The sequence below is a fragment of the Danio aesculapii genome, chromosome 16 (genome assembly GCF_903798145.1).
Source record: "Danio aesculapii chromosome 16, fDanAes4.1, whole genome shotgun sequence".
Classification (NCBI taxonomy): Eukaryota; Metazoa; Chordata; class Actinopteri; order Cypriniformes; family Danionidae; genus Danio; species Danio aesculapii.
Window position 1 is genome coordinate 53590974 of NC_079450.1, and position 15200 is coordinate 53606173.

Here is a 15200-nt window from a genome sequence, read left to right on the forward strand (position 1 = left end):
TGTGTTTGGTTGAGGATACACAGGTAATGTGCAGTGCTGGTGGTCCTCCAGGAACGTGGTTGAGAAACACTGCCTTATAGGGCACATAAAATGTAAAAATAATTGTCATCAATTGCTTGCACTCATCTCATTTCACACTTAGTAAGTTCAAAGATTTTCATTCATTTTTTAAAACACAAATTAAGATATTTTGATAAAAGTTAATATATTTGTTTACTAATAACAAGATATTTTCAAATAATTGTGTTTATGTGTAAAATAAAACCGGTTCAATGAACTGTTTGAAATGTTTTCGGAAATGACAGAAATATATACATTTTTTTTTTTTTGTGAACTGCTGCAATCGTGCTCAGTTTCAGAGCGAATGTTATTTTATAGCTTGCATTAATTATGTAAATCTTGACCGATATATGTAGCTTTGTTTAAGCTGATATCATTCATTTGAGTGTTTTAGGCATTGTATTGTTCATCTAGATTGAGGTTCAGTTAATGCCACAAATATATTTATTCTTCTCAGTTTTTGACTTATTTTGTTGACAATTTATTTGACACATTTTTGATCGCTGCTTTTGTTTTCAGGGTCCAAAAGTTGAGAAGGTCTTTTTTACAACAGCCATACCAGTCGGTGGAAATTCAGGTATGATTGAATCCTATTCTAAATTTCTAAATTGTGTGCATATATATATATATATATATATATATATATATATATATATATATATATATATATATATATATATATATATATATATATGCACACACATTAGAGATGCAACAATATAGTTAGCCTATGGGTCAGTACATACCTCGGTTTTTTTAACACGGTTTTTGGTTCGGTTCAGTTCTGATGGCTTGACTTACAAGTGTTTTTTTTTGTTTGTTTTTCGATGCTTTGGCTATAGGAACAGTAAGAGGTTAGGGTGTCAAACTCAGGTTAACCTCTTATTGTTCCTATTGCCTAAGCATAGAATAACAAAATAAGCCATCAGAACTGAACCGAAAACCGTGTTAAAAAAACCAAGGTATGTATTGAACTGTAGGCTAACTGTATTGTTACATGTTTTATATATATGTGTATGTATATATATATATATATATATATATATGTGTGTGTGCGTGCGTGCGTGTATCATTTCTTTGCCTCCATTTTCATTTGGTTTATTCGATGCCTTAATATCTGGCAAAGAGGAGTTAACCTTAATTTTAGTATTTATCAGGAGTTTTCTGATTAAAGACCAACAGTAAATGATGTATATAAACAATATATACCATTTACAGCTCTATTTTATGTAAGATTCTGTTTCTAGAACATTAATATTTTATAAAAGCAAATTTAATAGAATAACTTGACAACATGCCGAAACTCAAAATGTCAGAGACGTCCTGTAAATCAAGTTTAAATAACTTTACAGGAGATCAATGTTGAGATCGGCTAGCATTAGTTTTGTCTTCCTAATTATTATTTCAGACCCATAAAAAGAATTACTGCTAGATAACGACCAGCTGTATTTTCCCAGTCATGGCTGGACGTGTATCAGCAAACTAATAGAAACAAAGCCAGATAAAGCCCTCACTTTACCGAATAAACCGTGATCCATCACATCCTATAGGTCAGAAAGTATAGTTTACTGCTGAACAACTCATTTTATCATAGTAAAATAACACAGAAATCAAACATGGTACTTCAATCTCCCCCCAAAGCTCAGACGGTCTGCTTAGAGAAGCTGTCAATCACAACTGTCAATCATGATGACACGCCCCGTTTTTATAGCATTAAATTACTGGCTAAAACAAACTGTTTACAAAAATGAAGATCTGCACCTATATCAGCATGATAACCAGTGCCTCTATTGACCAAAACCATCTTTCCGGATAGTTTATTGCAAGTGTAATTAATATTTAAGTCTCCATTAACACGGAGGAGGCAGGGTTTATGACTTGTACTTCAGCCAGGCCCCAGAGGGCAACTAACGGCCGGGAGCATCATTCAAAAGCAAGCGTGTGGCACATTTGATTTAGCCTTGTTAAAGTCACCCTGTGGAACGAATAAAAGGCATTCAACAGGGCATAATGCAGATCTAACCAGTGTTTGTTTTTCAGGGAACGCAGTGCAGCAGATTGGCCTGAGTCTGCCGGTGATCATCATAAAGCAGGAGGAGTCCTGCCAGTGTCACTGTGCCTGCAGAGACTCAGCTAAAGACAAAAGCACTTCCTCGTCGCAGGACAAGACCAAGAACACTTCACCACCACCTCCTCCAGCTCCTCCTCCTCCTCCGCCTCCTCCAGCCCTCCCCGAAGAGCCTCGCTCCTGCTGCCCATCCAAACCTCACACACAGCCCCAGCAGGACGTCCCAGCCGCTCCGCTGACCCCTAACCCCCCCACTGACGCTCTGGGCAGCATGGATGTTTCAGATCTGCTCAGTCCGGAAACAACCGCCAACATAGAGGCGCTGCTCATGGTGGCGGATGACTTCTCAATGGCAGATAGTGGTGGTAGTGGCGCCCCCTAGAGGTCTGTTCACCTGTACCATGTACAGATGAGTAGCTCACACACACCTGTACCTCTGCGGCGTGACCTCCAGAGGCTTATAGAGTGGATTTGGTGCACTTTTAAGGGAGGGCAGCAGGCAGAGCAGTTTAGGGCAGCAGGCAAAGTCGTTTAGTTGCTTTTAACCCCACTGTTTTGTTTAGTTTTTTCATGACAGAGCAAAAATTGCGTCTAGAGATTCACCATAGAAAGTCATTCAATGCTTGAGTTTAAACTTGAATCCACTCGATTGGTCAGAATGTACTAGTTCACTGCTTTATCCCAGACTTCAGAAGTTACACCGTTCTTAGGGCTAATGAAGTCATCTACGCAAAAAGTCCTGCACATTGGAACAGTTGAAGTATTTTATGTGTAACTTATTAGAGAGGTGGTCATAATAATGTGATTTAGAGTTTTTTGGAGATGTTTTATTTTAGTTTGTCACTCTGGATGAGCTGCGATGAGCATTTACCTGCCTTTTAAATGTAATTTAGAGGTCTGTTTGGCTGCCTATAACTTAGTATTTAATTTTATATATGTTAATTTATTACGTAAAATAATAATACGTTGCGTTCTTCACACCTAAATTATTCTTCTCTAGATCTTTAAGTGCATCTCACAAAACCTGCAACATATTTCCATCATCAATAACAATATGAAATGGTTTTGCTTAAAGAAAATGAGCTCCTTTTTAAGAATCATGTTAGTGACAAGTTTATTCTCATTAATGCTGTTTAACGATTAATCATGACTAATCGCATACTAAATAACGTGTAGATTTACTGTGTATATAGAAATACACACATCCATGTATATACATGTATAGAATGTTTATTTATTTTAATGATATGTAAAAAATATTTATATATAACAAATGTATGAATATTAATATATATATGTAAATGTTGATTATATAGATTTGTATTTATATATACACGTAATGTAAGTACACAGTACATGCGCATATATTATGCTAATGCAACTTTTATTATGTATGCGATTTGTCATAATCAGTTGTTAAATAGCACTAATTCTCATCATAAAATAAGACAATAAACACTTTATAATATGGTCATATTAGTTAATCTTAGTTAATGTATTTACTAACATGAACAAACAATGAACAATACACTTATTACAGTATTTAATCATATTAGTTCATTCAAATAGAGTCATTTTTGTTCTTGCTTCTTAGTTTATGCCAGTAAAAACATTAACTATTATTAAAGGATCTCTCCGCTTGTTTTGGAAATTATATAATTTCTCTTTATAGCTCATTTTATATCTCCACTGGAGTTAAACTGTTGAGTTTTACTTTTTTTGAATCCATTCAAACAATCTCAGGGTCTATTAGCACTCTTAGCTTAGCATAGATCATTGAATCGGATTAGACCATTAGCATCTCACTCAAAAATGACTTACTCGACTTTTCTGTAGTCACATCGTATCCGAAGACTGACGGAAAATGAAAATAATCAAGGAGCTTTGCTGCCATACCTTGAATCAGGTGTGATGTTCTTAATTACTACGCCAGAGTGAAAATATAGTTAGCCATATTGGCCTAGAAAACAGCAGCTTTCCATTTTCCGTCAGTTGTACGTGATGTACCTACAGAAGAGTCAAGCTTTAAAAAGGAAAACTGTCAAAATTTTGGTCATTTTTGAGTGAGATGCTAACGGTCTAATCTGATTCAATGGTTTACGCTAAGCTAAGAGTGCCAGACCCAGAGATCAGCTGAATGGATTTCGTCAGTTGATTTAGCAGTGACGTTCTTAACTATTACACTAGAATGAAAGTACATTCAGCCATATCAGCCTAGAAAATAGCAACTTTCCATTTTCCGTCAGTCTCAGTACACGATGTACCTACAAAAGAGTCACAGCTGATGTCAGGGTCTGGCACTTTTAGCTTAGCTTAGCATAGATCATCGGATGGGATTAGACCATTAGCATCTCACTCAATGATATGAGCAAAGAGTTTTGATAATTTTCCTTTTTAAAGCTCGATTTCTGTAGTTCAGTTGTATACGTAGACTGATGGAAAATGAAAATAATCAAGGAATTTTGCTGCCATATCTTGATTCGGCAGCAAAGTTCTTAATTATTATGCCAGAATGAAAGTATAGTTAGCCATATCAGCCAAGAAAACTTGGCTGCAACTTTTCATTTTCCGTCAGTCTTAGTACACAATGTAAAAAGTACCTTAGTACCTACAGAAAAGTCGAGCTTTAAAAAGGAAAACTGTCAAAATTTTGGTCATTTTTAAGAGAGATGCTAATGGTCTAATCCGATTCAATGATTCATGCTAAGCTAAGCTATAAGTGCTAGACCCCAAGATTAGCTGAAGGGATTTCAGCAGTTGATTTGACAGTGAAGTTCATCAGTTGTACATGATGTATTTACAGAAGAGTCGAGCTTTAAAAAGAAAAATTGTCAAAAGTTTGATCATTTTTAAGAGAGATGCTAATGGTCTAATCCGATGCCAGACCAAGAGATCAGCTAAATGGATTCAAAAATGGTAAAACTCAACAGTTTAACTCTAGAGGAGCTGTAAAATGAGCCTAATTCCCAAAATATTGTGGGGTTTTTTTAACTAATGAAACCTTATTATAAAGTATGACTGAAATTGCTTAACTAACAACAACATTCATGTCAAATCTCACAATAACAAGGTCAAATACATTTAGCATTTAGATTTTTGACTGAAATATGAGCAAACCCTGTCATCTTCCCCTAGTTTGGGCATCTTTTCGCTTCTCAGATCTCTGTGTGTGTGTGTGTGTGTTTCCACATCCCTGCATCTTTTGTTATTATTATTTTATTTTTTTGGTGAAACCCCGCATTAGTGACTGTGGTGACCCGCTCAGGGATACAGAAAAACAAGCAGCGGTTTTATTCTAGGATGATGTGTGTGTTAAATGTGTGTGTGTGTGTGTGTCTAGATTACTATACAGCCCGTTTGACCCGTGGTTGTTGTTTTGTTTTGTTTAAACCTGCTTGTTAGTGCACTACCCAGCCACGGTTCAGCCGAGCCGGCGTTCAATTGCCCCTCATTTATATACCACTGCTGTATAGAGGATTTAAATAGCTGACCGTACTGTAAATATATAAATATAGTACATTTGAAAAAGATAAATGTTTAAGCCTTTAGATTGTATTTGTATTTTTGTATAGAACTATGAGAAATCAGACTTTTGGGTGTGAGATGAGAGAAAGAGAGAGAGACGTGACGCTGCACTGCCTTTACTGTCACCTGTGCTTCTCTTATGCAGTTTATCCTTCATCGCAGATTCCCTCACGTAGGACAACAATTGCCTTACAGCTCCTGATATTTCATTTCACACGTTTCAGCCATGGACTCGAGGTGGATCGATATTACTTACTGAGCCTTTTCCTGTGCAGTGCCAAATTAAACTGACAGTGAAGCCCTCAGTTATGCTATATTACACTATGTTTTGTTGTTTGTCAAAGTTATTTATTCACTATATTTTCCTTTTAAATCTCCATTAATGGGACCTGTGCAAATGTAGAACTGGATCATAAGAGTGCGATCTGTTTGAATTGTTTCTTCAATGAAATGGAAATGGTCTGTACACTGTAGAAAAAGTGAGTAAACCTGTTGCTTTGAAAGCGATTAATTGACTTTACTTTTACAAGTGAGTAAACCTGTTTCTTTTGAAACATTTAGTTGACTTTGATTTTAAAAGTGAGTACTCCTGTTGCTTTTATAGTGATTAGTTGGCTAAAAGTGAGTAAACCTGTTGCTTTTGAAGCGATTAGTTGACAAAGTGGGTAAACTTGTTGCTTTTGAAGCAATTAGTTGACTTAAATTGAGTAACTTTTTGCTTTTGAAGCGATTAGTTGGCTAAAAGTGAGTAAACATGTTGCTTTAAAAGTGATTAGTTGACAAAGTGAGTAAACTTGTTGATTTTGAAGCGATTAGTTGACTTTACTGTTAAAAGTGAGTACTCATGTTGCTTTTGAAGCAATTAGTTGGCTAAAAGGGAGTAAACCTGTTGCTTTGAAAGCTATTAGTTGACAAAGTGAGTAAACTTGTTGCTTTTGAAGCGATTAGTTGATAACGTGAGTAAACTTGTTGCTTTTGAAGCGATTAGTTGACAACGTGAGTAAACTTGTTGCTTTTGAAGCGATTAGTTGATAACGTGAGTAAACTTGTTGCTTTTGAAGCGATTAGTTGACAACGTGAGTAAACTTGTTGCTTTTGAAGCGATTAGTTGACAAAGTGAGTAAACTTGTTGCTTTTGAAGCAATTAGTTGGCTAAAAGTGAGTAAACATGTTGCTTTAAAAGTGATTAGTTGACAAAGTGAGTAAACTTGTTGCTTTTGAAGCGATTAGTTGATAACGTGAGTAAACTTGTTGCTTTTGAAGCGATTAGTTGACAACGTGAGTAAACTTGTTGCTTTTAAAGCGATTAGTTGACAACATGAGTAAACTTGTTGCTTTTAAAGCGATTAGTTGACAAAGTGGGTAAACTTGTTGCTTTTGAAGCGATTAGTTGGCTTAAAGTGAGTAAACTTGTTGCTTTAAAAGTGATTAGTTGACAAAGTGAGTAAACTTGTTGATTTTGAAGCGATTAGTTGACTTTACTGTTAAGAGTAATCATGTTGCTTTTGAAGCAATTAGTTGGCTAAAAGTGAGTAAACCTGTTGCTTTGAAAGCGATTAGTTGATAATGTGAGTAAACTTGTTGCTTTTGAAGCGATTAGTTGACAACGTGAGTAAACTTGTTGCTTTTGAAGCGATTAGTTGACAACGTGAGTAAACTTGTTGCTTTTGAAGCGATTAGTTGACTTAAAGTGAGTAAACTTGTTGCTTTTGAAGCGATTAGTTGACTTAAAGTGAGTAAACTTGTTGCTTTTAAAGCGATTAGTTGACAAAGTGTGTAAACTTGTTGCTTTTGAAGCAATAAGTTGACTTAAATTGAGTAAACTTGTTGCTTTTGAAGCAATTAGTTGGCTAAAAGTGAGTAAACATGTTGTTTTAAAAGTGATTAGTTGACAAAGTGAGTAAACTTGTTGCTTTTAAAGCGAGTACTTGACTTTACTGTTATAAGTGAGTACTCCTGTTGCTTTTGAAGCAATTAGTTGACTTAGTGAGTGAACTGGTTGATTTTGAAGCGATAAGTTGACTTCCCTTTAAAAGTGAGTAATCCTGCTGCTGTGAGTTTACTCACTTTAAGCAGTCAGTCGCTTTAAAAATCAATGGTTTTACTTACGGTTTAAAGTCTACTAATCACATTAAAAATAACACATTTTACTCACCTTTAAAGGCAAGTAATTACATTAAATGCAATGGTTTTGTTCACTTTTTTAAAGTAAACGGATCTCTTTTTTTTGCAGTGTACCTGTAGTAGTAGTAATAATAATAATAATAACAACAATAATAATAATGCTTTTTCCACATTTCATAAGTTACCTTCTCATGATGAACATTTCATTTTTGATAGAAGCCCATTTTCACCACCTAACCTAAAACTATGCAATGTGTTGTAGAGAATCTAGAAATGATAAATCACACCACTCCATCTGTACATGTTCATGCAAAACATCACGCGCCGCTCATTTTCAGCACACGCCGCTCATTATATACAGTTGCGATGTTTAAACGCCTTCCTTGAGTCATTTGTGTTGTGTACAGTTATGTTCGATGTGACTTAAACCTGTTGTATTGTTTTGTATCTGGGCATTGCAATGTTTATATATATATTATATATATATTTTCCTGTTGAAAATGATTGCTGCTTCAATGTAACTTTTTTTTCTTCAAATAATTAATCAATCAACCCTCGTATGAAATGAAAAGCTGCCATTTGTTTTAATGTTTGGCAAAATGCTGATGTAAGAACTATTGTAATGGCTCACGATCAGTTTTTTTCCCCCCTCCCTTGTTCTATTAATGTTATCATTCCACCTCTCCGGTGCCATCTTCACGATTACATTTTCATTCACACCTGGGTGTTTTTTGGAGGCATTAACTTACAATTTGGTCTTTGCAACAAGCTTGCTAAACAAAAAAAACATTTGCTTTTCATAGATGTTCATTCATAAACTCTTGATTTTCTGGGTCAAAGGCGAGTCGACATGTTGATCTGGCGTGTTAGCGGAGTCTCAAAAGCTAAGAGGAAACTAATGCTTCCACAAGGACTGCTTTTGATACCCAAAGTGTGAGGAAACTGTAAAGATGTGTATTTTTTAAGAATGTACAATGTGAAATTTTCTCATATGCTTGTTTTGTATAAAGTATTATGTATTATGGCAAGGTAATAACTTTTTGAATCAAAAAGCAATACAATACCAGTTCAAAAACAAACGTAGAAACAAGTCTTGTTGCATTATTTCACTATGGGGTATATATACATGCACATCTAGTGTTTTTCAGCCACTTGTGGAGGTTTACTGAGACTATTTTTAATTTCACATGGTTGCTTTTACAGCATTGATGTTATGTAATTACAATACATTCAGTTAAATAGACGTAAGCATTCATTTAGCTGTTCAAGCGTAAAACCATAGATATTTACGTTAGATGTAGCCTACGCTATTGTTGTGTATTGGAAGGAATGCATCAATAGAGCTGCCATTTTGGTACAGGGTAGCGCTCCTTTGAAATGAATGTGGGAGTAAGGTGCAGTAGAGGACTGGCCATCTGGAGCCAGAGATATATACACATATGGGTGTGTGTGAGATCAGAGGTTTTCCCGGTGGCTGGTATGCAAATGTTTTTTAAATTACGAAAATAATATTACATCACTTTTCTACATCGATAGATAGTGAGCGCACGGGCATTGCTGACAAAGAGCAAGTGTTTGTGCGCATGCAAATGTATTATCCTCCCTCCCTGTTAAATTTGATCTAATCCATGCTGATTTTATTCAACAAAACTAGCATAAGCCTTGTATTAAGTGCGAGTTGGTGCTATTTTGCCTTATGGTCAGGACAGGTAGCGATTGTATTATAATCAATAATGTTACTTGCGGAGCATAAAGTTCGTAACATACAAAATCATCAAAAATGAAATCTTACGTATGAAATGTTTAGTTTTCCTTGTTTGCTCATTACTACACCCGTACACAGCACAAGCATCTTCACATTGGCTAAGTGCGGTTGAACGACTTTTGTCCTGGGAGCCCTGTACAAATATGGCAGCAGTGTTGACGCATGTTCAGGGTCTGTATGCGACTATATAGTATATACACACACATCTATGGCATAAAACAAGATGAAAGACCTTCAGTACCAGCAGGCTAGTGCAGAAACTCCATTGAAAATACTGAGGTAAAATATATTGTCATATATTTTTTTAAAAGTCAGGGCGGGGAGAAATTTAAATGCAGTGCTTCTTTTCCGGTCTGAGACCCTCTTTAGATCTATCAGGCAGTGAAGACCTTAAACTATCAGACCTTAAACGTGGCGATTTTATAATGGAAAGACGGTTAACCAGAAGCCCTGGGGCTGCCTGGCTGAAAATTCAAAGTCCATGTGTGTATATCCCATTCATAAAGAAATTATTCAATACAAACATGGTCATATCAAGATTTTATTTACCCTTGCTGAAGTTTTAAACAGAAAGCAGCTCAGTTATCTGGTCCACTTAATGGTGTGTTTTCAAGTCCTCTTTTCTGCAAGAATGGATATTTTAATTAGTCATATTGCAAACAACTTATATATATATATATATATATATATATATATATATATATATATATATATATATATATATATATATATATATATATATATATATATATATATATATATATATCAAAATTATATATGAAATGATTATTATTAACAACATACAGCAACTATTTTCTGAATCTCCAGCAGGTCGTTCAGGATCATAGTGCAGAGCTCCATCTGCTCTTCTCTTTCAGAGATTCGCCCATCAAGATCCTCCAGATGTCTTACAGAAGGACTCTATTAAAAGTCGCATTTAGTAATGATTTTATTACACTATTTTCAAAAGTGAAGACGAAAAACCCTGCTGTTTACCTGAGTTGAAGACTCCGTTGTATCAGCTGTGTTTTCTGAGAGCGAGTTAATATAAGAAATATTAACGTTATTCATGAACTACACACGTACACGCTGACAATTCTTACCTCCAGCTGACGCCATTTTAATTTTACTTGTAAAAGGAGGGCGATCTAAAATATATCAATTATCATTAGTCCTAATTAATTACGTCAGTTAATTAGATTAATGTGTGTTAACATGACACACCTGGAAAATCAATTCCTAGTTTTGTTGATCCTGCGAGACTTCACCTCCGTGAAGTTTGTTTTTAAATAAATCATTTGAAAGCCGCCGTTTTTAGGGAGCTTTTATTTTGAAGTGCTGTCAACATGATTTGATAGCGAGAGAGCGTGTCAAGAGAAGACGACGGGTAAACAGCACAGACAACGCTTTCAGCCTTGCGATAAGAATAAAGTCTCAGTTAATAGGTTTGTTAAGTTTTAATGCTAAATTCAAACAATAAAGCGCATTTAATAGGGGAAATAACTTCAGTTAAAGCGAGTCAAACAGTCGGGACAGGATTTGATCTCGCCGGCGTCACCGCCCACGCGATCACATGATTCTCGAAGCGTTACAAATAAAACCAGCGTTAAATAATATTAATTATTGGTTTATTATTGTGATTATTTAAACATTACACGTAATATAAATATAAATTCAGACACAAAATATATCCATGAGCATTACAACGTTAAATACAGCATGCTTTGGTAATTACGGCAATGATATTCAGCGAGGGAGGCAACATTAATGTGGTTTTCTTGTATTTAAGCCGACCATGCAGCTTCAACTAATTTACAGTTCAATGAATATTCTGTATTTTAGTTGCATTTAATATTGCGAGGAGATCTTTTTGGTATTAAATATTATTTGTGCAATAATTCCAGTTTATTGATGTTTCTAACATATGTATTTATATTTAAATTGGTGTAGTATTTAAGGTCAAAATAGAAAGAAATATATTTCATAAAGGCTGCATTTATTTGATGAATATACAGTAAAAATTGATGAAATATTATTACAATTTTACGCAACTGTTTTCTTATTGGGTGCAGTCATTCTTTCATTTTCTTTTCGGATTAATCCCTTTATTAATCTGGGGTCGCCACAGAGGAATGAACCGCCAACTTATCCAGCAAATGTTTTACGCAGCAGATGCCTTTCCAGCTGCAACTTATCACTGGAAAACATCCACACACACTCGTACAGTTTAGCGTACCCAATTCATATAGCGCATGTGTTTGGACTTGTGGGGGAAACCGGAGCACCTGGAGGAAACCCACGCGAACGCAGTGAGAAACATGCAAACTCCACACAGAAATGCCAACTGACACAGCCGGGGCTCGAACCAGAGATCTTGCCATAAGGCGAACGTGCTACCCACTGCGCCACCGTGCAGTCTATTGGATGCAGTTTCAAGATTAATTTATTCCTGTTTCAAAGCTGAATTTTCCTCATCATTACTTCAGTGTCAAATGATCCTTCAGTAATCATTATAATATGATGATTTGCTGTTCTATTATGATCAGTTATAGTTGGTACAAAAATCAGTGCTGAATTTTTGTCTTCCTCATAGTACCATTGAAACTGTGTTACGTTTACTTTTAGAACTATTTGATCATTCATTCATTTTCTTTTCAGCTTAGTCCCTTTATTAATCTGGGGTCGCCACAGTGGAATGAACCGCCTATTTGATAATAAGCCAGTTCAAAATAAAAGCTTTTATTTACAGTCTTTTTTTTACATTATAAATGTATTGCAACTTTTTTTAATAACTTTTTGGGGGGTTTTACCCCTTTATTATGATAGGATAGTAGCGATTTCAGACAGGAAAGCATTGAGAGCAGAGAGAGGGGAAGGATCGGCAAAGGACCTCGAGATGGGAATCGAACTTGGGTCGCCGTGAGCACATCAGTGCTATATGTCAGCGCACAGTACCACTAGGCTATTGGCGCTGAAATTGCAACCTTTTTTAAATGTACCTTATTTGTAACTGGAAAAAAGATAGCAAATTACATTTAGATAAGTTAAAATAATAATATTTAACCATTTTTTGCTGAATTTGTCATCAAATTAATGCAGTCTTAGTGAGCAGAATTGGCTTTACTGTTTTCAAACTTTAGTGTGTATGTAGGCATGGGCCGGTGTAAGATTCTGACAGTATGATAACCTTCGATAAAAATATGACGGTATTGTGATCACTGCTCTAAAATATATTCTTTTTAAATGTCTGGGTAAAAACAAAAACTTATTTCACCTTTTGAACACAATATATTTCATTTTTTGAAAGATTTACAATATTTTTGGAGCAGTAAACATGTCAGGCTAAATATAATTCACACGAATCATTGACCACTTTTGTCTTCATTAGTTTCAAAAACACTGATTTCTTCACAATTTAAAGCGGCATCTTTGGATATCTGTTCTGCCAGAGACACTGTTGTCCTAAAAACAAACCAAAAAAATTCAATAAAAAATCTTACACATACCTTAGGAACATAGAGGTAAAGCTGGTTTTATATTCGCACATTCAGACTTAATAATATAATTTAATAAAAGTATTATTTGCAAACTCTAAATAGCGAAATCATATTAGCAGCCAATAACTATCAAAGTACAACATTGTTCACAGTCAAATAAACAGTGTTAATGTTGTTTTCAAGTCACACTTGCAGGTTATTTCAGACCGAATATTCAAAGTGCCGTGGTAAACAATATAAGGAGTGTGTCACTGAACGAATGTGAATATAAAACCAACCTTACCTCTATCCAGTCCTTTGGGGGCAAGAGAGACATTTTTGGGACCATAGCCTGCTTGAGCACAATACTACACTGTAAAACCCAAAAAAGAGAAGGTAAGTCAAACCATTTAAGTTCAAAAACCAATTCTAATAAGTACTGTGAACTTAATCCATTTGGGTAAACGAAGCAATTTGAGCAGAGTAAATCCCAATAAATGAAGAGAACTCAAACCAACTGAGTATTGTAAAACCCAATAAGTTAAGGCAACTCAAACCGTTTGAGGAAACTGATTGCTACAAACTATTTGAGTTCAACTAATCTATATGAGTACTGTGAACTTACTCCATTTTAGTTGAAGTAATGAGGTGTTAAATGAACTCATTACCCTCAACACTGAGTTCTGAACTCTTTTCAAATGATTTTGAGTTAACTACACTCGTTTCATTTGATAAAGTTGACTCTTGGGTTTTAGAGGGTAGCAGAACGTAAGATAGATTTAACTTTTTAACATGTTTAAATTTAAATATCTTTATTTTAAATAATGTATGATGTGCATAGATATGTGAAGAAGCATATTTGATTGAGAAAAGAGACCTTTTGTTATGATCTATATACTAAAATGGTAGTTTTTCATTTGTTTCCTCTGGACAACAATATCTTAAGAACGGTATTACAGAGAATTTAGACGGTTTTAAAACCTTGACTTTTTCAAAACCGCGGTATACCTAGAAAACAGTTATCGTCCCATGCCTATGTGTATGTAAAATCTCACATCCTTTTTTAATGAATGCAAGCAAATACTGAATTTAAGTTTAAAAATTGTGGTAAAATACATGTACATATTAAATAACACGCTGTATTATGTATACATGTGAATTGAATCTCAACTGAAAGTTTCTTCCTCCACACAGTATCGTCAGAAATAGAGGCAAAGGTGGTTTTATATTTGGATATTCAGACATTCTCCTTAATAATATAATTTCAGGAAAGTTTTCTTTACAAACTCTAAATAGGGAAATCATATTAGCAGCTAATGACTATCAACGTACAACATTGTTCACAGTCAATTAGATAGTGTTAATGTTGTTTTGAAGTCATACTTACATGCTAATTCCGATCGAATATTCAAAGTAACATGGTAAACAATATAGAGACTGCTAAATGAACGAATGTGCGAATATAAAACCAGCTTTACCTCTATGGTCAAGATATTGTTCGCACATTTTCACAAATGCTTCAAAAGATTCTAACAAGACACGTAGCTTCAGCATTTATCATTTTAACAAAGTAAAAAAGGATTTCAGACCGTCTCTCAGATTGCAAATTGTGTCAATAAGGTTTATTGGTGAAGATAGATGGCGGTAGTGCATCTAAAACGCTGCGTAAAACAAGAAGTAGATTTAGAAGAAGAAGAGGAGCTGTCAGATAGAAGCGTTCGATTCCTGATTTTTAGGAGTCGACTCTGATTCACGACTGTCACAGTTGGAAGCGATTCTTCCACATTATTTGTACCAAAACTCAGGATCAGGGAAAATGGTGATGTCTTTAAACATATACTGTAAAATGATAGAACTAAACCGTGTTAAAGATGACAAATAACATACAAAGACACACAGAATAACAAACACATAGCCTATCTACATTCATTGTTGCTGTTATCAACATAACTAGTCTAATGAAAAAACAAAGCGCAAATATATTTACATTATTGTTAACCTACAAAGTTTTACTTGCAAGTAAAAAATTATGTATGATTTAAAAAAGTCTAAAATATACATCCTGAAGGAGAAAAGTGTCAGACATAGGGAAAGAGTCTATTCCTGTCCCGGAGTCGACTCTAATTCTAGAACTATTAGAATCGAGTCTTTAGAATCGACTCCCATTCCTGCCAAACGTGGC

The 15200-nt window shown here is 35.0% G+C and overlaps 1 protein-coding gene across 2 annotated transcripts in view; it reads left to right on the forward strand.

Annotated features, from left to right (window-relative positions):
- The window catches only part of mtf1 (metal-regulatory transcription factor 1), a 37848-nt gene extending 34516 nt beyond the window's left edge, over positions 1-3332 (forward strand). For both annotated transcript variants that reach the window (XM_056476198.1, XM_056476199.1), the window contains 2 exons: positions 580-637; positions 2101-3332. In XM_056476198.1, the coding sequence (XP_056332173.1) occupies positions 580-637; positions 2101-2510 (468 nt within the window). In that variant the 3' untranslated portion in view covers positions 2511-3332. The remainder of the gene's footprint in view (positions 1-579; positions 638-2100) is intronic.
- Positions 3333-15200: the final 11868 nt, after the last annotated feature.